Source organism: Anolis sagrei, chromosome 3, assembly GCF_037176765.1.
Source record: "Anolis sagrei isolate rAnoSag1 chromosome 3, rAnoSag1.mat, whole genome shotgun sequence".
NCBI lineage: Eukaryota > Metazoa > Chordata > Lepidosauria > Squamata > Dactyloidae > Anolis > Anolis sagrei.
In genome coordinates, this window is record NC_090023.1 from 116782499 (window position 1) to 116802843 (window position 20345).

The 20345-nt window shown below is 40.7% G+C and overlaps 1 protein-coding gene across 1 annotated transcript in view; it reads right to left on the reverse strand.

Annotated features, from left to right (window-relative positions):
* The window catches only part of OBI1 (ORC ubiquitin ligase 1), a 31041-nt gene that overhangs the window by 9154 nt on the left and 1542 nt on the right, over positions 1 to 20345 (reverse strand). Inside the window, exons 2-5 of the mRNA XM_060769516.2 lie at positions 11008 to 11143; positions 10523 to 10614; positions 5513 to 5761; positions 2174 to 2262 (exon numbers count right to left, since the gene is read on the reverse strand). Of these exons, the coding sequence (XP_060625499.2) occupies positions 2174 to 2262; positions 5513 to 5761; positions 10523 to 10614; positions 11008 to 11143 (566 nt within the window). The remainder of the gene's footprint in view (positions 1 to 2173; positions 2263 to 5512; positions 5762 to 10522; positions 10615 to 11007; positions 11144 to 20345) is intronic.

Consider the following 20345-nt stretch of genomic DNA (forward strand, 5'->3'; position numbering starts at 1 on the left):
AGACATCCACCATGGTGGTGTTAACCCTTCTCTCTGCTATCCAAAGCTAAAATTTAAATATTTTGGCTGAAGTTACACTTAAAAATGTACCTGTTCTGACTTACAAACAAATTAAACTTAAGAACAAACCTATAGAACCTTTCTTGTTTCTAACTTGGAGACTGCCTGTACAATATTCTCATCCAAATATGCAGCAATTGCTGGCTAAGCTGTTATGATCTTTGCAATTGTTGTATTCAAAAGTGCTCCGTGAAAGCATGAGTGAGAAAATCCAAGTTGAATGGTCTATGACTAAGTCATGCCCAAAGAGCCAACTGTAGCTCCCGTGAAAAAGTGAGAGTTGACGGTAAAAAAAATTGCAGAAGTTTAGGATAATTCACTTATATGCAGATCCAGCAAAAATTCTCAATGGAAGAAATGTGTATTATGTTTATTTAATGCAACCTGCATTAGAGCCAACCTCTAATTTGCTCATCAAGAGAAAGCATTGTAGTCTCAAGTGAAACCTCTCTTAACAAGTAATCTTCAGCCAAAAAACTGAGGCGCATTCTCCAAAGAGAAGAGCCAATATTTTAGCAGCCCGAAGGGAAAAATCTAGAAAGCATGGATTTAGGAGTCCTGCCTCAGCATTTACTGGCCTCCCATCAGGATATTTCTAGTGAATTAAACACTGGAACGTATCCGCACATGACCCTACTTACTGTTTTTCAAATTGAGTGCCAAGTTGGAGAAAACTATCACCTCTCTTGTGTCGTCGTTTTAATAGGTAAACATTTTGAGCCAACACACTGAGATGAGAGAGCTTCTGGCACTCTAGATCAGCAGTTCCCAAACATTTTGGTCACGACCTCTTCAGAATACTTTTCCCCCTGCAGAACCCTAACTCGGGCCCCAATCACAGTGAACCCACAAAGGTCTTCCTTCTTTTATCTACTCTGATGCCTGGGTGTTTTGTATAATGTAGTAGGTTTGGAAAAAGATTAACATTTTGTTTTTTTAAAATAGAAGTATTTGAACTGCAACAAGATCTTCTGGCATGGACTTTCAAAAAAGTTCTTTAAAAATACGTTAAAGACTTTTCATGGAACCCCTACAATGCTATTGCAAAACCCTAGGGATCCACAGAGAACAGTGGGGGAACTGCTGCTCTGGATGTTTAGGACTACTATTTCCTTAATTCTTTCTATGCTGGGTGGTGCTTCTGGGAATTAATGAATGCAAGAACAAAAGCACAGCCACCTTGGATTGGACAAGAGGTCTTTTTAGTCAATCACTCTATTCAATGGCCAATCTGATGCCTTGGGAAACACTCACATGAGGGCAATCCCTTTTGCTGCCTTTGAACCTGGATGTACTATACAGTTGTAGTAACTAGTAGACATTGACTAGTACATGCAAAGAACTGAGAATTCTTCTATATTCTGTACTACAAATAAAGTAGCTGTAGGTCTTGTAGATCAGGCAATAAAGCAGATGGATTTTTTTCCTCCATACGGTTATTGCACATTCCTATAGGGATCCTGTTGAGCAGATGAACAATTGCTATTACTACTAGTAGTACTGGAAAGAAGGAGAAGGAAAAGGAGAAGACAACAACAACTCTGGTACAAGCTAGTAAAGGTGGTCCCAGTGGTGACTGGCACTGACAAAATTACCTTCTGTCAGCTGCAAAAGGCCATCCTACTCGGATATGCATGCATTATTTGCCGATACATCACATAGTCCAAGACACTTCGGAAGCGCCCGACGTGTGATCCAGTACAACAGCCAGCATAGTGATCTTGTTTGATGTACTAATTGTGTTGTGTATATAATAATAATAATAATAATAATAATAATAATAATAATAATAATTCACATATGTGTTCTTGGATGTATTCAGCATGTTGGGTGCTGGCTGTATCATTTACTGGCATGCTTTCAAGTTGTGGATTAATTCAAATTTTGTTCTGAATCTGCTTTTTCCTAACCCGAGCCACCATGGACACCTTTTCGGGTAGAAAATTGGGCTAGACATTAAATAAGTAAATAATTTGCTGTTGCACCTCCACTAGAAAGGTGAACCTGACCCCAGCTCTGTGTTTGACAGGGCTTTAATACTGTGTTATGGCCCTTCAAGAGTTAAATACAGTCAAATGAATAATGCATGATCAGGTTTAAAATATTTACATACTTCTGGGGCGATCGGCTTCCAACCTCAGCCTTTAGCCGCAAGTTCTCCCTCACAAGGCTCCCGTTTTCAAGCCTCAGTTTCTTATTTACCTATATGGAAGGAAGAAAATGAAAGCATAAAACCACCGCCAACACCACAGCCAATCTCAACATAATGTAACTAACATTTAAAAGGAAAATTGCTGGAGATTTTAAAGAAAGCACATATTTGAAATAGCAACAGTTAACCACGGCTGCTTTCCCTCCTCCCGCAACCCCGCTCCGCCAGACAGGGACACCACTTAAAAATTACCCTGGGAAATGGCTTGCAAAAACTGAAGAGAGAACAGGCATTTTTAATTTATATTCCCAAAATACGCCGCAAGGCTTCTATCCAGGGAAATAAACAGAGCCGTGTTAGCTCAGTCTGACAGTCATTAAGGGGGATATACTAATGGCAATTCCATGTTTCCCCCCTTTTCCTCCACTTGACTAAATACTTTAAATGCATTAACATTACAATGTGCAGGTATCAGCAAAATGAATGTTGAACAGCTTCTTTACTCTCCCAACTAGACTAAGCCTGCCCAGTGGCTTTTCAACTTTTTTTTAAAAAAAGATAGATTAAAATGAATGCCAAGGAAATCTATGATGACAACTTCTTTGCAATTTCTTTTGCTTCCAGAATGTTGCTATTAATAAGCCTCTTGACCCTCTTGTCTCACTCAAGGAAGTAATCCCAATATTCCTTTCCCCATTAAACTCAAGAAATTCAGAAAGGACAATAATAAATCAAGAAAAATCCCTCATCTTCATCATGATGTCGAGTCTCTTCCAAAAGTGGAACTCAAGACAGCATACAATTTAAGTCAATTGTTCTGTTTCTTTGCTTAGAATTGGGTGTTCCCCCCAGACGTTGCTAGACTGCAACATCCATCAGCACAGCCACCGAGAAAGGATAATGGAGTCATTGGTGGGGCTACGTAAATAGCCTTGGGGAGCAGTGTATGGCCAGTGGACTCACATTCCTGGTTTAGACCAATGATTTGAAGGCTGCAAACAAGATGTCTGAATGCCCTATCTCCCAAAATCCCGTACATATGTCAGGGAATGTCTTCTTCTGAATGTGATCATTTTCTACATTGAAATTTCTTCCAGACCAGTATCACTGTAGTACACTGTGATCACAGTGGCACATTTTCCAGGGTTCAAGGAAAGCTGGACACTATTTACTGGCTCCTTCTTCACTGCCATACCATGTTCTTCTCAATGTGTTCATCTTTTACATCAAGATCTCTTCCTGACTGAGAATGATTTGACATGTCTCTTTCAGATGGATGCTATTTGCTGGCTCCTTCTCCACTGCCATGCCATGTTTTTGCAATACACCAGCGAATGCATACAATGTTTATAGAATATTTAATATTCATTCTTTAGAACTGCTTATGTTTTGTATACAAGTGTATGTTTTAGTGGCCTTGTAGTTTACTTTATCCCCTCTTCTCTAAATTATGTTTTTCTAATAATTTTCTCTTATAATATATGCTTTGCCATTGTGTGCTTTCAAAAGCATTTGGTTTGATTTAGTTTGGTTTCTGATGGCTGCCTTTTCTTATTATTTGGGTTTTGGTTTATTCATAGCCACTATACCAGTGGTTCCCAACCTTTGGTCTGTTGACCACCAGTGGTCCACAAAAACTAAAATATGGTCTGCGGCCTCACCATTACTATAACGTTCTTATGAAACCCTCTTTATAGTGCTGAGGCTTATTAAGTATGGTTTTCTGTGGGCAAGCAGATGGTGACTACTGGATGGTGTATATTCTGTATCAGAAACTAGAGCTGCTGTGGTCTATCCAATGCAATTTTCTGAATCAGCACCCCAAATAACCAAACCAAATCTAAAGTTGTCTGAAAACGCATTCGTAACCTTTTTGGTACTAATGTTGGAGAGTGGTCCCTGGTCAGAGTGGTCTCTAGTCAAGTAGTCCCTGGTCAAAAAAAGGTTGGGAACCACTGCACTATACCATTATTGTCAACATTGGTGAATATTGGCTTAATGCATAAATAGAATTTTACCCATTTCCTACATCTTGGCGGAATAGAAGTATTACCACTTATATGAACTTGGCTCCAAAGCAGTATCTCTTCCAGAATCGATGTGTGTTGGGTCTTATTGTAAAGCTTGGGAAGACTAGAGTTCCCTAGAGCCCAAAAAATAATTCTTTCAAGTGCTGTCCCTGAACTATATGCATTTTTATATCAGCTCACACATTTTCAGTCAACCAATGACAGCAAGAATGTATGACCTTTCCCAGCCAACTGGACAACATTTACAAATCAGAAGGATGCCTATCAGATACATCACATAGATTATTGGTGGAATGAAAGGACATGAAAAGACAGTCGAATACAATTAGCTGGACTAGCAAAAATGGTCTGTTGACAAAACAGGCAATTAGTGACACAAATAGTCAATGTTTTGCTACATGTTGTCCAGAAGGTGGAGGAGGGATCAACTGATATTGTGAGAGCACTGAAAATATTAATGAACATTTTGAGAGAGCTGTAATCCCCAAAAGCAAGTCTTTCAAGCTCAGTACTTAATCCTCAGAAACAGTGAAATTGTTGCTATCCAGAATAAGGAATATTATCTTGCTGGTGGAAAAAGTTGCACACTTTCCCAAAGACGCAGGTTGACAATCTTGGACATGCCTCCTTAATTCAGTTTTCACCTTAAAGGTTTAGACTCAGAGCTTCTGTGGTAGAGAATTTAGGGTCATGAGCCAGCTGCAGTTTTTCTTGGATAAGAATGACTTGGCTACCATGTCTCATGAGGTAACCTTAAAATTGGTTATCCCCATTTTCTACTTTTGGCCAAGGTCCCAGCTCAGTGGGGGGAAAGCGGGGGGGGGGGGGGGGGGGAGAGATACACTGCTTCTCCAAAACCAAAATGATAAAATGACTCCTGACTCTCCATTCTCACCAAACTTTCTAAATCTCAGCATCTTAACAGGCAAAGAAAAAAAATATTACAGTTCAACTATTGAGGAGCAGAAGCCTTCAATGATCAACTGTAAATAATCAAGAGTAATCCACTGTTATCCAAAAAGTAACTTTCCCAAGCTCTGCTAAAGAGCATTTCTAAAGTGGGGCTGTCACATATGCAGAAGCACTTTTGATTTCATTGAGTATTTGACTGTGGTCAAATAACAGAAGGTCAGTCGCCCAGCATCCCATCCTATTTTGAATTTCTGAAATATCCAGGAAGTACTCAGAGGTCACACAGTCCTTTGCCCCCGTCTGTTCAATATGAAATATTTAAGACAGCTGCCCAATCAGCTTAGCAGACATTTATTACCTCGATTAACTTGTCCATGTCGCCCTTCACTTTCTCATACATATCATTCGCAGTCTGAAGCTTTTGAGTCCACGTTGCCAAAGTCTCAGGGTTGACTCTGTGCTCCTCAGATGAAAGCTCAGGATTTTCTGGGGTTTTGCCCGACACCTCCACTGTCAAGGGCTGCAGGACAGATTTTAGCTGGGACTCCAAACTGGAGTTTTTCTCTTTCACCTCTTCCATCTCTTTTTGCAAAGATTCAATTTCATCCTTCAGAATGCAAAGAAACCCATTAACAATTGTGTTGGAATGCGACTGCTTTTTTGTGATGGCAAAAGAAATATACACAACAACACTCCAAGTTGTTTGGAAACAGAGTGTGCCGTCGCGCCTGGGGCTATAGAGGAAGAGGCATGGACGTGACTTCTTTCCCTAGGGGATTGCTTCTTGCCCTCCTTTAGGGAAACTGGAGCTCCCAAGGACCAGAACACAGCAAGTGACTCGAAATGGTGTTTATTGTTAACAGTTAGCTTTCTTTCTTAGGTACAAACTTTATGTTTCAACAGGGAAAACCACTTTATAAACTCTAAGTCCAGGGTCCTAGGAGTAATAAGCTGAGAAGCTTTTCCTGTTCCCTCTCTCTCAATGGCTATGGATGCCAGAGCAAACCACAACCCCAGTTCAGTGGCCTAAATTGAAGGACAAGACCTTCCTATGGTGCCAAAGAACTGGAATGAAGGTCTTCACAATTCTATTCAGGGTGGACTGAATGTAAAGAATAAGACTCAGGGGTAATAAACCTAAGAACTGGTAGTAAAAAATGCCTTTTGGGCCAAGCTTTTGGACACGTCCATCCAATGAGTCTTTTACTGAGGTAAAAAAGGTGAGGGAGAAACCTTCCCTTTCTCCCTTGGAAGGGGCGGAGCCTAAACAACTGAACTGGGGAAACAAACCAATTGGTGCACAACAACAATAAATTGACAGCTATAGTAACCAATGAAATTTAACTATACATGTACAAGGTAGACAGAAATAAAATGGCAGCTTAAAATCCTGCAACTAACAGTTCTAAATATATGAGGCGCCACACGCGCCGTCACACAGAGATAACTACATTTTTTAGTGACAGCCAAGGAACTGGATAGGAACTTAAAAAGATCAATCCCCCAATGAGTCAGAAATTTGAGGGATTTCCTACTTTTCACTTGCTAACTACCAACTCTAGTGGTAGTAAGCAAGTGAGGTTGTGGTGGTATTTTGGGTGGGTGGGGAATTGAGTGTTTTAAAATGCATTTTAATTGTATTTTAACTGTATTTTTAACCTAACATACGCACTGTTTAATTGATTATTTATTTTTTTATTTGCTTTGTTTTAAATTGATGTAAGTGTGTGACTGTCATCCATTTCGAGACCAGTTGGGGAGGAAATCAAGATATAATTAAAGTAAGTAAGTAAATAAATAAACTTCCTCTCCAAAACACTTCAACAGCTGCTTTATTTTTAAAAGGATTTGGAAGGCAAACCTATCTTGACACTGCTCGTATTTATCATTTTCTGAGAAGCAGCAGACTTTTTGGTGACTTTGTTTGTTTGTTTTTGTAATTAGCAAATGGTTGTTTTCCTTTAGTGGTGTCACTTATTGCTGGTTTATTTGTGAATGTATGTTTTGGCAGTTCACTGACAAGCTTTCTTTGATTGAAGTGGAGCTACTTCACAAAAAGAATATTATTAATGATTCAAATTAACTGCATTTATAGCCATAAGTGGAACTCAAAGTGGATATGGTAGAAATCCTGTCTCCTGTCAATGTCAGGATTGCTGACTGAAAGGTTAGTAGTTTGAATCCAGGGAGTGGGTTCAAACTACTTTGAACCCACTTTGAACCCAGGGAGTGGGTTCAAACCACTTTGAACCCACTGGTTTGAATCCAGGGAGTGGGTTCAAATCCAGGGAGTGGGGTGAGCTCCTGTCTATCAGCTCCAGGTTCTCATGCAGGGACATGAGAGAAGCCTCTCACAGGATGGTAAAACATCTAGGCATCTCCTGGGAAACATTCTTGCAGACGCCAGTTCTCTCACACCAGAAGCAACTTGCAGTTTCTCAAATTGATCCTGACACAGACTTTGTAATTATGGCAGGTGTTTCTCTTTCCCTGCTTAAAGAGCAGGCCAGTAGTTCTCAACCTGTGGGTCTCCAAATGCTTTGGCCTACAATTTGCAGAAATCCCAGCCAGTTTACTAGCTGTTACGATTTCTGAGAGTTGAAGGCCAAAACATCTGGGGACCCACAGGTTGAGAACCACTGGATTAGGATCTACTGGAAAGGTTGGCACCTCCATGTCCCACCAGTGAGATCAATGCATGGTTTTGTTGGGACATGGGAGCCGGGGCACCCAAATTGTGGAATGCACTAACAATCATATCCATTTGTCAAGCTGAAACTTGGCTTTTCATCAAAGCCTTTGGGTCTCATGAACTCATCCCAAAAACGATTTCAAACTGTTTTAGATTATGAAAACCTATTTTTAGATTATTTAATTTTACTGTTTTAAACTGTGTGACTTGTTTTAATGTTTTATGTAAGCTTCCCTAAGAACTTTGATACAGGACAGGAGGAGCCAGTGTGACACAGTGGTTTGAGTGTTGGACTAGGATTCTGGAGAACGGGGTTCAAATCCTTGTATGAATATAAACTAAGTGACCTTTGGCAAGTCACACACTCTTAACCTCAGAAAAACCCATTATGAGTTTGCATCAGAATTACCATGTCAGCAATATCTTGAAGGCAAACAACAACAAATATTTTTAACACATAATCAATCAATCAATCAATCAATCAATCAATCGTGTAACATTTACTTTTCTATTACTTTATGATTTTTGTACTATATCTTGCATATTTGTCTGCCCATTATCAATTCTGTACTTATTTTAGGCCTGCGCTTTTTGTGGTATCTGATGTGGTGGAGCTTTCTTTCCATTGTCCCAGGGACTGGCACCAGATTTCCATCTGCTGATTATGACTGTTTCTTTCCTTCCTCAAAACTCACCATGAACAGACAAGCAGTATGTTGGGTTGTTGTAGGTTTTTTTGGGCTATATGGCCATGGTCTAGAGCAGGGATCCTCAAACTAAGGCCCGGGGGCTGGATACGGCCCTCCAAGGTCATTTACCCGGCCCTTGCTCAGGGTCAGCCCAAGTCTGAAACGACTTGAAAGCACACAACAACAACAATCCTATCTCATCAGCCAAAAGCAGGCCCATACTTCCCACTGAAATACTAATAAATTTATATTTGTTAAAATTGTTCTTCATTTTAATTATTTATTGTTTGTAAGTGTTTTTTACACTACAAATAAGATATGTGCAGTGTGCATAGGAATTCATTCATACTTTTTTCAAATTATAATCCAGCCCTCCAACAGTTTCAGAGGCAGTGATCTGGCCCTCTGTTTAAAATGTTTAAGGACCCCTGGTCTAGAGGCATTCTCTCTGAGGATGCTTGCCACAGATGCAGGCGAAACGTCAGGAGAGAATGCCTCTAGACCATGGCCATATAGCCCGAAAAAACCTACAACAACCCAGTGATTCCGGCCATGAAAGCCTTCGACAATAAATCAGTATGTTGTCAAAGGCTTTCATGGCTGGCATCACTGGGTTGCTGTGAGTTTTTCATCTCTGAGGATGCCTGCCATAGATGCATGTGAACATCAGGAGAGAATGCTACTGGAACATGGCCGTACAGCCCGAAAAACTCACAGCATCCCCGATAGTAGCTCACAGGCCAGAACAGGTCTCACATCAACATGCTGAGCAGCAATGATTTAATATTTGGAAATTATTATATAATATTTCTGTGGAATGACCTACTGGAAGAGATTCAACAGCTAAATCAGCTGTCAGTATTTAAGAGAAAAGTGAAGACTGATATCTTCTGGCAGGCCTAACCAGGCAATTTGTAATGCTGAATTTTAAAGTCACGCCCTGTATCTCCTGTATTTTAATCTTTGTTCTGTGTATTTTAATGTACATTTTATAGATATATGTTTTAATATATGTATTTTACTGAAAATTGTTATGATTATGAGTTTTTAAATTTGTTGTGCCCTGCCTTGAGCCATGAGCAGAGGCAGGTAAGAAATAAAATTTATTATTATTAGCATTATTCCTATTTTATGTTGTTATTCTGATAGATATTTTTCCATGTGTGTGCATGCATGCACACCTTCAGGTTTCCTGCCAATCTATGGGGGCCATATGAATTTCATGGGGTTTTCATAGACAAGGAATACTCTGAGAAATTTTTGCCAGCTCCTTCCTTCAAAATATAGCCCATGGCACCTGCTATTCCTTGGCAATCTCTCATCCAGGGCTAACCCCTCTTAATTTCCAGACAGGATTTGGTGCCTTTAGGATATTTTAGGCCTTTACTGCTTAATGTTATTTCTCATCCACAGTGAGCAATTTTGTCTGCTTACTGCTGTTTACTGCTTGTTTAATAACTTAATGTATTATTTATCAACAATGTAGTTGTATATTTCCTTATGTATACAGATGAATGACATGCTTGACTAGATCCAAGGCACATAAACCTGTTTGCATACAGGAACTCATTTTCCTCTCTCACCTAGTATGTGCAAGATAGTTTCAAACAATTCTCTACATTACGGTTGGGAATTGCACATCCCTCTGGTTGTTGAAGGACTGCTGGTCTCAGCACTCTACACCACTGGTAATGCTGGCTGGGGTTTCTGGGTGATATAATTTAACCACAGTGGGAGGGTCACATGATTGTATGCGTAATTTACATCAAACTGGCTTCCTAACATGTTTCCATCTTAGCAAACCGGTACTAATTTGAAACACAGTCAAGAAGTGCAGTCTCCTTGACAAAATCATTTAATCCTCTAAAAGTTGGAGGGAGGGATGAAGGAGAAAAAGAGGGACCATGTTCCAGGATAAACACCGTAACGTAATGAGATCCTGATGATTTGCCACCTTTTCCACCTTCACCTCTGCACACTTTCCTACCTCATATTCTTTGTGGAGTATCTCAAGCCTTGTCTTGCGGAGCTGTTTCCTGATTGCAGGGCTAAAGACTGGATTACTTTCGCTTGTTCCTCCTGCAGAGACATAAACAAGTTTGTCTGCAAATGTTTGCTTCAAAAATCCAACATGGGCAAGCACATGTTTTTTTCCTTAATAAATACTTTCCAAGGCAGCCACATCCTTCAGGCCACTCTCCTCCTAACCCCAGCTTCTGTTCTCTTTGCAGTGAAGTGAGTGTGTACAACCTGTGACTTCCCTGCAAGTCGTTAAAATGTGTAAGTACTGTATATACTAGAGTATAAGCTGAGTTTTCATTGGGAACAACTGCTGTGAGCTGACAGCTTTAGCTCTACCAATTGGGGTCTGCAGCTATTGACAGAAAATGACTTTTCCCCATCTATACAATGGGGCATAAAAAGCCTTGTATGTGTTCATTGGGGAAGGTTGTGTGAGAAAGGTTATCTTACCTAGAACCTCTTTGCAGGGATTTTCAGGCGTGATGGGGATCCTACAAGCAGGACACTGGCTGTTGTTCTTCAGCCACACTTCAATACAGACAGAGCAAAATACATGATTGTTGGTACAGATGACAGGCTGGCGTACCTTGCAAGAGAGAGAGAGAGAAAAAAATCAGGATTAAAAGATTTTCTATCAGCCTTACAAAACAGCGACCGCTTTCCTGACTGAGGGGGGCTCATTTTGTTGTTGGCTTCGGAGCACATTTGGATATTATTGCCAGCCAGGGTATCGTGGAAACTCTGATTTATTGTGAATATCAGTTAGCACTTGCCACCCAACTTGCAGCAGAAGCAGATAAGCAACTCATGGACTTTAGTCCATGCTTTGTTGAGATTGATGGGAAAACCAAGAAGCTGCTGATGCAAATGCCTTTTTTCATCCTCTAAAAGTCCCTCCCTGAGAGAAGAATTTAGGTCCACAGTCCAGTTGTAGGAGACAGCCTGGTAGGGTGGTTTGAGTGATGGAGTACAACACTGAGAGACCAGAGATGAATCCTGCTCAGTATAGAAACCCAGTGAGTGACTTTGAGCAAATCACACTCTCTCAGCCTCAAAGGAAGGCAATGCTAACCCTCCACAAACATCTCTTGCCAAGAAACTCTTGTTACAGAATCACCTTAGGTTTGCCATTAGCTGGAAATGACAGGAAGGAGCACAACCACCACCATTTTTGTATTCACTGACATAGAATTGGGACTTCTCTTTCTACAATTTTACATGTCACCTAGGAGTTTCTAGCTTTTCAGAGTGCATGAGAAGGGGGCTAGAGGAAGGATGGAGACTGCAAATTCCGGTGAAGATAGTAGGATCTATTGAAAATCTTGATGGATTTTTTTTGCTTCTTTCTCTGGATTGCAGAGGCTGGGACAAACCAGACAATCAGCTGCTGTTAGGTGTGTTGTTGAAGGCTTTCATAGCCAGTTGTTGAAGGCTTTCATTGTTATGAGATTTCCGGACTGTATGACCATGTTCCAGAATTATTCTCTCCTGATGTTTTGCCCACCTCTGAGGATGCCTGCCACAGATGTGGGTGAAACATCAGGAGAGAATGCTGGGTTCAGTGCTGGGTGTATTTTGCATAATCCTAATTCCAAAAAGGTATAGTCACTAGCCTCAAAACTCAGCTTAATACTGAAAAATCCACAGGGCAAAACCTCAAAACACTTTGTCTTCTGCTTGAAAACAAAAGTGAGAAAAGTTTTCCTTGGGGGACAGAGAGGTGTTATCAACCCTGCTGAGATGTTCTGTGCATTGATACTTAGCTAGTCTGACACGCTGTATTGCATAAAAGGAAAAAACAGAAGCAGCTATACCGCAGAGGATTGGCTTTCCAGTGTTTATAACTTAGCAAGATACTTATGTATTTTCCTAAAGGACCAAACAGTTTACTGAGATAGGTTTCTAAAAGAAATATTACTAAGAAGATCACTCTTTAATTGAAAATTCTGCTTGGAGTTGAGCCCTGGGATTCAATAATGAACTAAAAAAGAAAAAAAGTCTATATTTCATAATGTTAACTTTGCCTACCACAAAAAACATTTATTTTGGTCTCTGTAAAGAAGTCTTTCAAGGTCTTTAGTAATGTGCAATCCTGAACTCTGTTTTGCTTTGAAATTAGAAACCAGTGTCTGAAAGCTGATGATTTGTGATGATATTTTTTTATCATTACTATCAATTTTCAGTCACTGTGTTCTGATATTCTTTCCAATAAAGACAAATGTAGTCATGCTTTCTGAGAATCCTACAGTTGTCAGTTAAAGTGGAGAAGGTTACAAAAATATGTTTGCGAACTGCTTGTTTGGAATTCCTTGGTGAAAAGGAGTCAAAGTCCAGGTAAATCTTTGCTGGTACTACCACGGAAACAACCACACCAGCATTCTTGGTCTTTACAACACATATTCTGTTTGCTATATATCAACAGAAATGTGCAGAAAAGGCTTAGGATTATTACGAAAGGGGTGGGAAGGTTGAGAACAGTCATTTTGCTTGATTGCACTTGCAATCAATACAATTTCTCAGTGATGGGATGAATCCTTACCATCTCAAAAATACAGAAACAAGTGAAATCACGAAAAGAAGTAAAGAAACAGCAGTGGTAGCGAGAAACAGGAAAATATGCAAGAATTTTATTCACATATATTTGGGCTTCATTACAATCAAGATGGGAAAAATCCAGTTCTTCTTTCTCTTTCTGGAAAAAAGGTGGGGTGCCTTTCCTGGAAGTTTCTACAGGCAGAAAATCACCTTTTAAATAGGTACTGGGATCATCCTATAATGTTTTACCACCTAAATCTACTAAATTAAAAACAAACAAACCAGAAATGAATTTTCAGCCCTTTCTAGCTTTGCTCTTCTTTTTGGTACTTGAGCAGCCCGTGTGACCCTCAGGAGGTCATGGATCCACTGCCCATCCCTGAGATGGAGCTTTAGCGCTCAATCGTTTCAATTGCCTACTCTTGAGATAAGAGTGTTAGCATTCAGTCTCTTCACCATTGAAGTAGGATGTTTAACCTCTTCAGTTCTCCACTCTTGACATAGAGTGTGAGCACTTAAGACTTAGGGCAAGATGGATGGATGGCATCCTTGAAGTGACTGGACTGACCTTGAAGGAGCTGGGGGTGGTGACGGCCGACAGGGAGCTCTGGCGTGGGCTGGTCCACGAGGTCACGAAGAGTCGGAGACGACTGAACGAATGAACAACAACTTAAGACTTGTTACAAAGGCAGCATGGTTATGGACTAGTCACAAAATAGCGGTGTGAAGTGCTCCTGTTCGGGGTTTCAATCCAGCCAACTTCTACTGTAATTATTCTCCATTCCAGTTTGTTTTTGTTGCCTCCCTCAGAGAGTCAACAATCTACACCCACTATGTTTTTCACCAGGTTATTTGGACTTTCCCTCTTTTTTTGTATTTTTTGAAAATCTTAATTGTTTCCGCTTCCTCTACCTGTCCTTTTATGCACAGATGATGCTGTTTTGACCACACAGGTTCAAATTTCTCCACAGAAGATAATTCATGCTCCCTGAACTCTACACAATAAGTGGACATCAGAAGATTGTATGCAACTTGGGAAAGCACAACGTGAGGAACTATTTATTTTGACTACTCCTGAGAAGCACTACAATCTCAAGCAATACAAAAGCAATGCCATAGGGTACTTCAATAAAAGCGAGTGCAACAAAAATCCAGCCATGCCCACCCTGTGCACCGGGGCTAGGAAAAAATGTTTGTGCCCTGTGAGTTGCTTCTAGTGGGCAGAAAAATCCATTTACAGGATAATACGATATGCAAAGCATCTGGGGACCCACAGGTTGAGAACCACTGTCTTAAGGGATGTGCAGCTCCCTTTCCTGCAGTTGTGAGTCCTGAATGCACTTGTGAATCTTAGGCACTGCCCCTGTGCTAATTTTTCCTCTTTCAAAAGGAGAATTACTTTTCCTGGAATCCTAGAGGAGTCGTAATTCCATTTTAAAACAAGGTGAGCACCCTCCACACACACACACACATCTTGTTTTGCTTTGAAACCAAAATCCAGCACAAACCCCAATGTGAACTTCTGGCTACTTCCATTTTTTGGGTAGTGATTTGGGATGCGGGAGTCATCCTCAGGTGACACTTGTTTATTTTAATAATATGATTGTTTATTTCAGTTCCTTTGCATACTGAAACAGGAACACAATGAGTCATCGCTTACACTTTGTAAACAAGAGCTCTCATCTCTAAGCCTCCGCTTCCACTTCTTTTCCTTAGTTTTTATTTCAAACAGCGGCTTTATTTCCACCCACTGTTAAACATTTAACATGTTTTTAATTATTTTCAATAAATAAAGAAGTTTTCAAAAGTAAAATAAAAAGTTCTTGTGCTTCTTTTAATATCTTAAAGAGGCATCCATGTTCAGGGCTAGAAATGATGCACATTTCAAATGATAAAACAAGCAGTTCAAGGTGACAATAGGATGACAGATCTATTTTTAATATGCACCAGTTTCTTCCTCGTTTCCTCCCTAATGAACATATCTGAACACCTGTCGTATATTTGAACGAAATGTGATTTACGCTTATGAGGGCAAATGCAGGTCAGTATGGGTTGTGTGTGTCTTGTAGACATGAAAGTCAGGAAGATCATTCCTAATCATAATTATGGGAGCCCCCGGTGGCGCAATGTGCCGGCAGGACTGCTGACCGAAAGGTCGGTGGTTCGAATCCGGAAAGTGGGGTAAGCTTTCATTTGTCAGCTACAGCTTCTCATGTGGGGACATGAGAGAAGCCTCCCACAGGATGGTAACACATCCAGGCGTCCCCCGGGCAATGTCCTTGCAGATGGCCAATTCTCTCACATCAGAAACAACTTGCAGTTTCTCAAGTTGTTCCTGACACCCCCCCCCCCCCCATAATGATCTAGCAGCAAGTCTTACTGAAGTTGAATAGCCTTGGCATCTCAATATGTGGGCGAAGGGTTCAGGCATTGACACTCCTGTACCCATAATGTTGCTAACACTTAAGTTACGTAGATATAGGATCCATTTGTTTTAAATATTTTGAGTTCTAAGAGTATACAATATTACATTGTGATTTCAATAAAAAGAAAATGATATCTGTTTCCCAAATCAGAGCAGAAGTGAAGAAAGTATAGACTCCAGATGTTGCTAGATAGTCAGTCCTATGATACCTCATGACTAAGACTGGTAATGCTGGCAGTCCAACAACATCTGAGGACCACAATTTTCCAATCCTTGATCGAGAACAGCATTGGCTGTAAATATTTTCACATGTACCTTTTTGTCAAATCCACGAAAAGATGAGAACAGGGATATACATATTTTGGAGAAGGGAGATTAAGTTGGATTTGAGTCACCATAAACGAGAGGTCCCATTAAGTTGAAAGAACTCCACACCTAGGTCAAATACTATTTTGGTAGCCCAAAATTACTCTACACGATCTAAGAAGGCAGCAGCTTACAGCACTTAACCATTCTGAACTCCCAAACAATGCAGTCGGTGCCCTGCTGCATGCACAAAGGAGGACCTCCTTACAGCGACACCAGAGGCACTTGAAGTGGCCAGCTTCTGGTCAAAGGAAATTTAGCATAATGCCAAGTTTTTTAACTTTGTGGTGTAAAAAATTATTATTATTATAACCCGGTAGCATAGTGGGTTAAACCGCTGAGCTGCTGAACTTGCTGACCGAAAGGTTGGCGACTCAAATCTGGGGGTGTGGGTGAGCTCCCACTGTTAGGCCCAGCTTCTGCCAACCTAGATGGTCGAAAACATGTTAGGCAGGAATGTAACGGCGCTCCATGCAGTCATGCTGGCCACATGACCTAGGACGTAGGAACATCTGTCAGGACATTATGAGGTCTTCAGGTGGTGCTGTTGCTTCATGATATAGATTTTAAGCAAGGACAAGATTGTTAACCTTAAAATATCCTTACAGAGTAAGCTCAATGGAAGGACTGGGAAAACTGCATTTCCTAAATCTCAAGGAATCCTGTTTAGATACAATTACATGAAAAAGAGGAAAAGATAATCAAGGGTTGTCCATTCCCAATTGCCTCACTTTCATATCCCCCTTTTAAAAGATCATACATGGTGTAAGATAACCACATTTTCTTTTATTTTTGAAAGTGTGAATTCTGGTCTGGGAATCCACTGAGTAATGAGATTCACTACTCAGTTTGGGGCAGTCATTTTCTCTAAGGCTGACCTACATCACAGTGTTGATGTAAGGATAAAGTATGGAAGGTGGGAGACATGTATGCCACATTGAAGCTCAATGAAGAAAAGGCTGGGCATAAAGGGAACCAGTAGCAGCAGCTTCCATATCAGCGGGGAATGAATTTGCTCTGTTTTAGATGCTTATTAAGTAAGCAAGAAAGACATGCCAGGTATAAAATGAACAATAAATACAAGGCACAATCAATGTCAGGACCCCCTGGTGGCGCTGAGCTGCTGTACTTGCTGACTGAAAGACTGGTGGTTCGAGCAAGGTGAGCTTCCACTGTTAGACCCAGCTTCTGTCAACTTAGCAGTTCGAAAACATGCAAATCTGAGTAGATCAATAGGTACCACTTCTGCGGGAAGATAATTACACTGCATGCAGTCATGCTGGCCACATGACCTTGGAGGTGTCTACAGACAATGCCAGCTTTTCAACTTAGAAATGGAGATGAGCATCACCCCCCAGAGTCAGACATGACTAGATTTAATGTCAGGAGAAATCTTTACCTTTACCGTACAATCAATCTCACTGTGTAGATCAGTGGTTCCCAAACTTTTTTTTTTTAACCAGGGATCACTTTGACAAGGGACCACTCTCTAACATTAGTACCAATTGGGCTATGAATCAGTTTTTGGTTAACTTTAGATTTGGTTTGGTTATTTAGGATGCTGATTCAGAAAACTGCATTGGATAGACCACATTAGCTCTAATTTCCGATACAGAACGTACACCATCCAGTAATCACCATCTGCTCACCCACAGAAAACTATATTTAAGAAGCCTCGGCACTATAAGAGGGTTTTGCGAGACCAGTCACACTTGTTGCAACAGTGTAGTAACGGTGAGGCCATGGACCATATTTTAGTTCTTGTAGACTACTGGTGGTCCATGGACCACAGGTGGGGAACCCCTGGCGTAGACCATATCACAACACAACCTCACAGTATTATCCAAAATGATAGTTAACATCATTCAAACACATCATTCGAAATCTTCCCAAGGGGTTAGTACAGCTTGCTGTTATTTTAGGCAGTCTCAGAATTACAAACATCCAACTAGTTGGAGTTACACTTGAAAATGTACCTGTTCCAACTGACAAACAAATTCAAGTTAAGAACAAACCTATAAAACCTATCTTTTTCGTAACTTGAGGACTGCATGTATATCTAACAAAAAAGCCAAATGTCTACAAAACTGTCTGTCTCTATATAGAATCATAAAGTTGAAAGAGACGTCGTGGGCCATCCAGTCCAACTCCCTGCCTAGAAGCAAGAAAATCACATTCAAAGCACCCCCGTCAGATTATATTATTATTATTATTATTATTAACTTTATTTGTACCCCGCTAGCATCTCCCGAAGGACTCGATGCGGCTTACACGGCCGAAGCCTCAAACACAATACAAAAGAAAACATAGCACAACAGTAAACAAAGCAAATCAAAACAATTAAGCAAAATAAACCACAATGACAATACATCAGGACACTATTAAAAACTGGTTCGGCCGGTGCAGTGGGGTACAGGGATTAAAAGTGCTGAAATGGCAGGAGGAACGTAGGATTAAAGTGTGGCCACCCAGTCACCCAGATGGCCACCCAGTCTCTACTTAAACACCTCCAAAGAAGAAGCTTCCACCACACACCGGGGCAGAGAGTTCCACTCCTGAACAACTCTCACAGCTAGGAAGTTCTTCCTAATGTTCAGATGGAATCTGCTTTCCTGTAGTTTGAAACCATTGTTCCACATCCTAGTCTTCAAGGCAGTAGAAAACAAGCTTGCTTTCTCCTCCCTATGACCTCCCCTCACATATTTATACATGGCCATCATGTCTCCTCTCAGCCTTCTCTTCTGCAGGCTCTTTAAGCCACTCCTCATAGGGCTTATTCTCCAGACCCTTGATCATTTTAGTCACTCTCCTCTGGACATATTCCAGCTTGTCAACATCTCCCTTAAATATCGCCATTAAATTCCTTAACATTTTGCAATACAGCAAGACATCGGACTTTGCATACTGTTAGCAAACAATGTGATGTGAACTTGAAGGAACATATACTAAAGCTCCAGGTCTCAAATAGGTTCAGCACCTTGGACAGGTCCTTTAAAGTTCAGACTAAAATCTGCAGTACTAAAGCAAGCACCAGCTGATAAGAATAAACAAATAAACCGTCACCTGACTGTAAAAGTGTCTTATGAAGTGAATGGACAATTTCTCCCACTTCCACCCAACAAACATTAATTAAAATTCTAATGAGGTTTAAATATCCCGAAGGCACCAGATCCTGTCTGATTGGGGAAGCTAAAAAGGGTCAGACCTGGTTAATACTTGGATGGAAAGCAAACAATGAAAACCAGAGGTTGCAGATTGCATTTCAGAGAAACTGGCAAAAACACCACCTTGTGTCTTCCTATGAAAACTATGAAATTCGTGGGATTGTCATAAATCAACAGGTGATTTGAAGGCACACACAGGTGGTATTCTACCAAGCCACATGTTTCAAATTACGTGAAGACAGAACTGGTGGACCACGATTAGGGAATAGCCAGGACCAAACAAGTAGTTCTGACAGAAGATAGTAAAAGCAAAAAAGCCAGTTAAAGAGCTTATGATCACAAAGCACAGAAAACAAAACCGCAGAGTGAACCAAGCACACTTTTATAGGAAAGACATGACCAAAGAGGGAGATCAGGTGAAGAAGGACAACAGAAGCAGGTGAGGCCACAAACAAACCAGAAATCGCCACAGATCAGAATAAGTTTTAGACTGTAGCTCAGGTATGGGCAAACTTTGGCCGTCCAGGTGTTTGGGACTTCAACTCCCACAATTCCTAACAGCCTCAGGCCCTTTCCTTTTCCCCCTCAGCTGCATAAGCGGCTGAGGGGGAAAAGGAAGACACCTGAGGCTGTTTGGAATTGTGGAAGTCCAAAACACCCAGAGGGCCCAAGTTTGCCTATGCCTGCTGTGGCTCAATTCGTTACAAAATTATTACAAACTTCTCAGTTTCTCAATTCTGAGAACAACTATCAAGAAATCACATGAGCATCAACAAGTGGTGCTCTCATTAGAATTGAAGGTTCCCATGGCTGCATTTAGACTGCAGAATGAGTGTAGCTTGACACTACTTCAACTGCCATGGCCATGGAATCTGTAGTTCTACAAGGCCTTTAGCCTTCTCTGCCAGAAACGACAACTCCCTGGATCCCACAGCATTGAGCCATGGATTTTTTGTGTGCCATGGAATGAACTGCATTCATTCCACTTGTTGATCAGGCATCATCAAACTCCAGTCCTCCAACTGTTTCAGTTTCCAACTCCAAGAATTCCTAACCATTGAACAAGCTGGCTAGGGCTTCTGGGAGTTGGAGGCCAAAACAGCAGGAGGGTTGGAGTTTGCGGATGCCTGGTATAGATGTACCACTATGTGATTTTTAAAAAATATAATTATACATTTTATTTGAAACATCCCAACAATTAACAAACTTTTGCCATACAGGACTTATTTCAGTATACATAATTCCAAAAGTAAATATACCTTAAATGACATTTTATACATTCCTTAATTATGTATTGC